Source organism: Vanessa tameamea, chromosome 21 (genome assembly GCF_037043105.1).
Source record: "Vanessa tameamea isolate UH-Manoa-2023 chromosome 21, ilVanTame1 primary haplotype, whole genome shotgun sequence".
NCBI lineage: Eukaryota > Metazoa > Arthropoda > Insecta > Lepidoptera > Nymphalidae > Vanessa > Vanessa tameamea.
In genome coordinates, this window is record NC_087329.1 from 7974333 (window position 1) to 7983149 (window position 8817).

The window sequence follows — 8817 nt, forward strand, 5'->3', positions numbered from 1 at the left end:
TCGTTTAATATACCTATTATGATTTTTATTGTAACGATTTTTGACAAAAAACCCAAGAGATTTCTTCCGCAATATAGTTAAATATTTGCTGATACAAAATCTATATACTACATAGGTAGTCGAATTCACGTGTACCTCTCTCGCGAAATGTTGACAATCAATGTACCGACAATGGGCTAGGCATATCCTATATTATATATTTTTATAAATCAGTCACTGACTTATATACTTATACACTGACTGCCAGTGTTGCATATTACATTCTAATATTACATGCTCGTGTTACACATATAACATTAATACGATGAAACTGTGCTTCTATTTATCAAATACAAAATGCAACTGCCGCTGTCTACGGTTAATTTTATTTGCATTTTGCACAGTTACTGAGCAAACAAAGTATTCTGCAACAGGGATGTTATTCGTTTTGTAATTTCAGATCTAGATACGGATATATTAGTAATATTTTACCGGTTTCAGATACGATTAAGAAATTATTTCGGATTATCCAATTGTTTCGGATGGTTTCAGTTACGGATATTAGATTATTTAGAAATTGTAAAAGAAAAAAATTGCAAGATATCAATATGACTTTATTTGTAGATTATTATTTAGTATCAAGTATATAAAAAAAAAACAAATAGCTTTAAAATACAATTAGCTACTTTCTTTAAGTATAACATTTTAATATATGCAAAAACTTAATTATAATAAATATATTTTTATTGCTTTCGGTTATGGTTACGGAATGATATTGTTATACGTTCGACAAAGCTATGTAAACGGACTGCACTATTGACTTATATGGTGTACAGATATAAAGTCAATGCACAGATAAATCGCTACCATATGTCTTTGTCGTAGGTAGCCACCATTTTGTGTTATACTAATTAATCATATTACTATCCCCCTGACTACATATTCCACCTTTTTCGCGAATTCGTTATGAAAATTTTCAGGATGAGTTCAAAGAGTTAAGTAAAAATAATAATCCTAGATTGGAGTATTCTTTTTGGAAATTGAACTTCTCACATTTATTGATGATCAGCATTCAGAAACAAAGGCGTAGATTTTTTTTTTTTTGGCAAAACGTTAGTATTTTATAGTATGTATTAGGTGCCAATACTAATAGTTTTTCTAGGGTTGTATGGCGTATACCTTAATCCTTTGCATGAGAAAAAAAAAATGTCATTGTCATCTGTCAGTTCATTATTTCACAAACACAAGTTCTCACTTCTCAACTTGAAATTGAGCTGAAATTAAATAACATAACCTACCAAATTTATATTAATTTAGTTATTGTTAGATTACAACAACAGTATAAGTATATAGTTTTTGTGCAAAGTCATGTTTATTTTTCAGTAACATTCATAGGTGCATTATTATAACTAAAAATGGCATTTGTAAGACGTTTTACACCCTTATTAGCTAAAACTTTTTTGAATATTCCTATCAATACACAGGGTAAGTCACTAATAATAGTATCTATATGTGATATACAAGCATTTCAATGTTTTGAATAAAGCTAGTTATTATTACCATATACTACTTCGTAGGTCGAAGAATACATCGTTGGGTATCACCAACCTTAATAGAATTAAAATATCGTGAAAAAAAGCAAGGCGGAAAAGTAATAAATCCCAGAAACACATTCTTAGAATGGAATTTAGAAGCCGAACTATACGCGTTTGGAAAGCGTCTTAATGAAGAATTTGATTCGGATCTTTTACTTCAAGCTTTTACAGATCGCTCCTATGTAATTAAAGAGGAAATGAAGCAAAAAGAGATGGAATTTGATTTAAAAATGAAAGATAACAGAGAGTTGGTTAAAGAAGGTAAAATCTAACAAAAATATGTATAAAAATTATAAATATAGTAAAATCTATGTATGTAGTAAATATCAAGTGTTACTGTTAAACATTACATATTAAATATACTAGCCCTTAAATATGAACACAGATATGCCAAGGCATAATATGAAGGCACAATATATGAATTAAATTATAAAATTTCAGTGTAAATCAATTTAAAAATACCCTCATCATCATTATTGGGTCATATCATTTAGACCAAATTTTTTGTTTTTTATTTTTTATTGGAGTTTATTTGGTGCTAATATTAATGCTGATATAATATTACTGCAAGAAAAAGAATTGGTAGACGTGTTGCTGGCTGATTGAGAAATCTTGCTGGTGTGTTTGTTTTCTGCTGCCAAAGTGTCTGCTAAGTAAATCACTACAAAAAAAATAATTAACTGTTCTAATTCAATTTTGGAATAATAATATTTTTTCTTAATATATTTCAGGTGAAAAATTTATGGAAGAATATATTCAACTTTACTTGGAAGCAGTTTTACCTAAGTTTCCAGTGGAAGGCATAGTTGGTATAAAAAATCATCTCATGAGTGAGAGTGTCCTTGCCAATATATCCTTGCACCTCGGCACAAAAGACATCATATTAGCTGCTGTAAGTAAGCTGTGTTTATCTTATCTGTGTCTATATTTTTTTTAAAAGTCAATTATGTTCTAAATATCTCAACCAGGCTTAAGCTTTCTCCTTTTTGGAGCTCATATTTCTATCAATGGCCCATCCCAGCTCAAAAATATAATATATATATTGTATGCCTCTCATAACAACTAGTTAAAGTCCTTTTTGAAATGTTTATAGGAATATCCTGTTGAACGTCAAATACTAGCAAATACATTCAAAGCTCTAGTTGGAGCCTTATTACAATCATCTGGTGATGAACAATCTGGACATTTTGTAAGGGATTTTGTGATCACACAGTTACAAGGTAAATAAAAAAATACAAATTTTATGAATTCTTGTAGTTTAAATACAATGTTCAACAGCTTAATTTAGAGTTTGTTTATGAAGTGTATGTCTTTGTTTCTTTGCAATTTGTAATTATATTACCCCAGTGACATATGTGAGCATTATTTACATTAAGACCCATATACAAATTAAAATTAAACTCATGACCCTGTGGAATGGAATTTGTTGATCTGCAATTCTAATCCTCTGGGCAAAAAATGAACTAGCCATCTGTTGCCATTGGAAGCAATAAAGCAATAATGTTTTCTTGAAATGTTCTATTTGTTCACACTGATTAGGTCAAGATGTCAACGATTACTGGCACATTGAAGATCCTTGGACAATGCTGACTGATTTGATGTCTAAAACGGGCAGTGAATTAGAACCCAGGCTAATTGGTGAAGTTGGAAAGAATACCTTACTTGCCTGTTATAGAGTTGGTCTTTATTTGGATAAAAAAATGTTATCTTCAGGTTGGTATTACTATATTGATGTTATATTTATGAGTCATCTAGTTCTTTACTTTCAAAATGCCATAAAACTTTGGATAAATAGGAAAAAAAAATTTTAGCCATCACTGTTTTAACATTCCCAAATCTAATATCGTAAATTGATATATATGCTGTTTAAATAAAAATTACAATTTTAGGCTTTGGTGAAACAGTAGCAACAGCAAAAGAAATGGCTGCAAGGGAAGCTTTGAAAAAGATTTTCGCCACAGAAGAAAATATGTATCCAATAAATTTCAAATTAAATGGAATACCAAAATCAACATCAGATTTAAGATACAAAATATCTGCAAATTGATTTAAGCCAAATAGTGTACGTAGAATAAGGTAATATGTAATAATAAAAATCGTAACATAACTTTTAGTCTTTTATTTCATTTATATACTTATTTATTAAAATAAATAACAAATATAGATACATAAAATCATACAAAATTTATTGACACTAGTAAACAAGACCGGTCACATTAGATAATATATTAATTCTTATTTACTATTGCCCAGTTGCTATATTGAAAAGCGATTCGTTCTGCTTACTGGTTATAGGATTATCTAATCGATATTTACAGATTTTATTGAAACACTAGCGTTTCATTCACATATATATAGTCCATGCACTATGAGAATGAGACGAAACTTTGGCAAAGTATATCGAAATAATAAGTTCTCAAACAAAGGAGCGTTAGTAAAGAATTTTAATAAGGGTAATAAGATTTAAGCAGGTTGTCTATTTAGATAATATGTATTCATGTATGTTTAACTGCGGGAATCATTTCGTGCCTGGGTTTCCAAAATCATAAAAAATCGAAATGATATATATAACGTATTGAAAGTCATCAATAGGAGTTTGGTCACGCTACTGCGAGCGGGCGCACTGCGCGTTCTGTTCTAAAAGGTAGGATCCCGTAATCGGAGAATCGGGAGTCGGATAATATCCGTTATTCATCCTGTCCGATCCATAACCAAGCCCACGGTAACTTCTGAATTACGCCTCATTGCCATTTAAACTATCCATCAGCAAAACAAATTGTCTCTTCAATTTAGTAACCAGGCATAATGTTTTTTTTTATAAAAATATATTTTATTACCAAATATAAAAGGCACATTAAATCACAGTAAACAGCCAAATTCGATACTCAACCAGGAGCAGAGTCCATAATAAGATTGCCATGTTTATCTTTAATTCTTATGCGACCAGATGCATAGCGTGTTTCTGCTGTGCCATCATTGTAGACTAATTTTACACTGCCATCCGGAAATTCACGACGCTAAAAAATAAAATTGCAATTTAATTACATTTCATTAATATTTTATTGATATAATTTTAAAGCTTAAATTTATTGGCCTTCGTTAATTAAATTGAAAGTACTGTACTGTTTTTTTGAATGGTACCTTGTGATCCTTGGCATGAACTTCAACTTGTCCATTAGCAAAGACAATACGTTGTTCACCATTAGCGGATACAGTCAAAGAAGCACCATCTGGGAAACGCCACTCTTCACGCACATGTTCGTTCTTAGGGTCATAGTATCTTATACTTCCATTTGGTAGTTTAATTTCTGATGAACCATCCTTGTAACGCTTCTCGACTTGACCACTGAAAACAATATTTTAATCAATATAAAAAAAAGTTTCTTTCGGGTGTTTTAGAAAATTTGTAATTTTTATAGTTCAGCGGAGACTATTTTTTCGATCTGCAATCGGAATTTTCTATTAAAATCAGGTGAGTGGAAAAGGGGCAGTTGAGTACTAGATAAACATTCTAATTATGTAGCTTTGAAATTAAGTTTTCTAATATTTTATATAAATTGAAAAAGTGAATGCTAGAAAATAAAAGTTTTAAATGAAAAAGGAAAAACAGAAGGAGACTTCATATACACTGTTAATACAGAATCAAACTATAATAATGCAACTAAGTACACCCAAAAAACTTACTCAGGAAACTCCAATATTTCCAGTCCATCAGGATGTGTAGTATGAAAAGTCTTTGTTTCTGCATAATAATATTTAATTCTACCTTCGTTATAAAAGTTTTCTTTAATATCACCATTGTAATACAAAAACTTGCTATATTTGCCATCAGCCGATATGATCTTAACATTGCCATTTGGAAATCTAAGCTCTCTTGTGCCATCTGGCTTCCTAATTTCTGTTGGATTCAAATTTGTCTTTGATAAGGTTGTTTTACTTGACATTGGTTCTGGGCTAGGAATAATCCTATCAGAATATACATCTTTATTTATAACAGTTCCTGATCTTAGGCTGGAGGAAGAATGGTTGCTCAAAATGGAGACTGGTGATTTACTTCTATGATTAGCATCAATATGGTTATCTGAATTATAGTTGAAGTTTTCGCTAAAATAATTTGTAGGGGATGTAGATTCATGAGATCTATTGTATGGCATAGAAGGTGATTTAGACGTTCTTGAATGTTTGTGATTTATTTGCTGTGATTTTGTTGAGAAACATTTATCTAGAGATTTTGATGAAGAGCTCTTGTTTGATTTTTCAATAAAATAATCACTATTACCAGAAAGTCTATCTGAGAACTCAAACTGCGCTGACCCGTTTGATGATCGACCTTCTAGGGATGTTGATTTGAATCTATCATTATACAATTTTTCTAAATTGTTATCTTCCTCAGTATCAGAATTACTGTTTGATATTTCAAAATCATTAGAATTGTTTTTGCTTTTACTATGATCATTATCTATATTAATACAGTCGATATTATCACTTAGTTCCATGTTTTTATTTTTATCACTAAGTGAGTCTTTTTGACTAAAATATTTGGCATATCTGGAAGTAACATGCAGGTTTGGCACACTTTTTGCCCTCATTTTCATCGTACCTTTTGCATTAGGATAACTTTTCCTATTTCTACTTCTACTTTGTCTTTCAATTTCAAATGCCTTATATTTTACGTTAGAATCTAATTGCACATCTGGTATAGATTCCTTGGAAGTCATAGTAGAAAGTTTTTTATTTATTTGCTCGAGATATTTAAGATTAGTTAATCTTCGTGTTATATCATTGCTATGTTGTATTCTCTTATTTTCTTTTTTCAGTTTTTCTACTTCATCTTCAAGATTTTTTTTATCTTTTTCTATTATTTTTATTTGATTACGTAGTCGAGCTATGGTAGACGTCGATTTGGCGTCTTTGATTTTTATTTCATCTTTCAAATCTTGAATTTGCTTTTTCAAGTTGATTACCTCATCTTTTTCCTTTTTATTTAATCTTCCTCTCATTTCTCTCACATATCTTTCATACGTTTGCTTTTGTTTATTAAGTTTTTCTTTTTCCTCAGCTAAATAATATTCTGATAGAATTTTCTCTTCGTTAAATTTTTGTTCAAATGTATTTTTCTCTTCAAATAACTTTTGACGTTCCATATCAACTTCTTCTCTCATTCTAGTCAAATTGGCATTCTCTTTTCTAAACGTATCAATTTCATCCTCTAATTCATTGAGTCTATCTTTTAAAAGCTCACTTGTGGCTATTAACTTAGCATTCATCTCTGCCATGTTTGAATTCATTGCTTCATTTTCAGCTGTCAGTGTGTCATTGTGACTTATTTCTTTTTCTTCATTAATTTGTCTGTTAGGCTTAGTTCTTTGCATTTTTATAGTATCACCTTTTTCATTGATTTTATCTTCTTTAATGCAACTTAAAGATATGTTTGCTTCTGTGATAGTTTGGCATGAACAGCAGCTTGATACAGAACAGTTTTCACTGCATTCTGTACACTCACTGTTACATGTTTCAAGATCACTAGATGAGTTATCATTTCTTTTTCTGGATGCTATATCTGGCAATATATGCATTAAATTAGGATTTTTATTCAAACATTTTTGCATTACTAGTGGAGTGCTCTCGCCGGAACAATCCATACTGTTCTTTTTCAAAAACCGGTTAAAGAATGAATTGTCTATACTAAAACTCTCATGAGTGACTTTATTCTCTATTAGTTCAAATAAATTTTGTTCAGCGATTTCCCTATCCTGTCTTAATCTGGATAGATTTTCGTTGCTGCTTATATCTGATAGTGTACTTTTGGCTGGGGAAACAAAATTTTTATAATACTCGCTTTGTTTTAATTGTCTCAAGAAGTCGTCCTGCTCTTTGGTAAATACTGAAGCCCATGTTTTGCCTCGGCCAGCATGTAGAGGTTTTTTTAGTTTAGGTTTACTAATAGCAAGTGTCTCTATATTTTTTGAAGATAAATGATTAGCAGATGTACTTGATGTTTGATCATTTTGTTCTGTTTCTCTTATTATTTCTTTCGGGCTAAGAACACTGTCAACTTTGCTGTTTGTTTTCTTAAATGAATCATGATGACTATCTTCTTTTAAGCCTGTGTCTTCGTCTAATATTTGTATTTTAATATTATCATTTCCAGGTAGTTTGTTTTTAGACTTTTTATGAGCTACTTTGGAGACTGTTTTATTGCCAGATTTTTTTCTTTTCCAGGGTAATGATTTTGTATTCTGTATGACCAAGTCATTTTTCTGGATTCCAAATCGGCCCATACCTTCACCTTTCCTAAGAAATGGCTTTTTGATACTTTTCTTTTGGTGCAAATCAGTGGGTACTTCTTTTATAATCTTTTTTTCATCCTTTAACTTTTCTGTTATTAAAGTTTCGAAATCTTTTTTTGGTGACAGTATAGGCATTTCATCTAAAGATATTTGTTTTTTTGAAAGATTTCGTTCCACAACATTATGAGATCTTTCGCTATCCAGTCTTGGTGAATTTGAATTTCTGGATGAAACAGAATTAGCAATAAATTCAGATTCTTCGGATAAATTCAACACTGAAACACCTTCAATAACATTTTGCAAGTTTTCTTTTCTAAATAAAGGAGTTATGTTCGAATGTGATACTTCATTTGTTTCTTGAGAAGACTGCAACAAACTTCGGAAAGTATTATAACTTGTACTGTTACTAAATTGACTAACGATTTCAGTGATACTAGAAGTTATTTCAGGAGAACTTTCGTATTGTAGACGATGCTTTTGCAATTTGCCGCGTTGTAAAATTTGTAATTGCCTGAGCACTTGTAAACGATCTAAAATTTGTGATGGAGATATCGAGACATCGCTTTCTGAGTATGATTGGTCCATCATTCTATACTACAAGAACGTATAAAAAATTACTTGTCCTTTTCAATCATAATATTAAAGTATAATGTGCCCACAAAGTAATACACAACAATCACAATTATCGAATATTAAATATACCAAGTATCAACAGAACAGTACATTTCAAATTTCTGTCAGAAATCTGAATAGAATTATAGAGTTGCCACCTTCAACATTCTAACAGTGATAGACTTGCGAAAAAAAATAATGAGTATCTAGGGAATAATTGTGTTATGTGAGATTTTGTAAGTGCTATATATTACACTTTTTGTGTAAATAACGAAAAGGATTTATTAATTTTAGGCACATATACATATGATGATCGGCTTATAACAGTTAAAATTCAAATC

The 8817-nt window shown here is 30.5% G+C and overlaps 2 protein-coding genes across 2 annotated transcripts; one reads left to right on the top strand and one right to left on the bottom strand.

Annotated features, from left to right (window-relative positions):
• Positions 1 to 1217: 1217 nt before the first annotated feature.
• LOC113395644 (large ribosomal subunit protein mL44) lies at positions 1218 to 3682 on the top strand. The gene is made up of 6 exons (XM_026633287.2): positions 1218 to 1464; positions 1557 to 1835; positions 2306 to 2466; positions 2668 to 2794; positions 3114 to 3287; positions 3464 to 3682. Exons 1-6 carry the CDS (start codon positions 1395 to 1397, stop codon positions 3619 to 3621), a joined length of 969 nt encoding a protein of 322 aa, XP_026489072.2. The 5' UTR covers positions 1218 to 1394; the 3' UTR covers positions 3622 to 3682.
• A 2-nt stretch (positions 3683 to 3684) lies between these two features.
• Sas-4 (Spindle assembly abnormal 4) lies at positions 3685 to 8628 on the bottom strand. Its single transcript, XM_026633283.2, has 4 exons — positions 5259 to 8628; positions 4716 to 4920; positions 3942 to 4591; positions 3685 to 3906 (listed from the first exon to the last, which is right to left on the bottom strand). Exons 1-3 carry the CDS (start codon positions 8450 to 8452, stop codon positions 4460 to 4462), a joined length of 3531 nt encoding a protein of 1176 aa, XP_026489068.2. The 5' UTR covers positions 8453 to 8628; the 3' UTR covers positions 3685 to 3906; positions 3942 to 4459.
• Between the last annotated feature and the right edge of the window lie 189 nt (positions 8629 to 8817).

Coding starts and splice junctions, on each gene's coding strand:
- LOC113395644 (XM_026633287.2), top strand. CDS start 1,395: ATGGCATTTGTAAGACGTTTTACACCCTTATTAGCTAAAACTTTTTTG. Junction 2,467..2,667: donor AAGACATCATATTAGCTGCT/GTAAGTAAGCTG, acceptor AAATGTTTATAG/GAATATCCTGTTGAACGTCA. Junction 2,795..3,113: donor TGTGATCACACAGTTACAAG/GTAAATAAAAAA, acceptor CACACTGATTAG/GTCAAGATGTCAACGATTAC.
- Sas-4 (XM_026633283.2), bottom strand. CDS start 8,452: ATGATGGACCAATCATACTCAGAAAGCGATGTCTCGATATCTCCATCA. Junction 4,921..5,258: donor GAAATATTGGAGTTTCCTGA/GTAAGTTTTTTG, acceptor TATTGTTTTCAG/TGGTCAAGTCGAGAAGCGTT. Junction 4,592..4,715: donor TTCATGCCAAGGATCACAAG/GTACCATTCAAA, acceptor TTTATTTTTTAG/CGTCGTGAATTTCCGGATGG.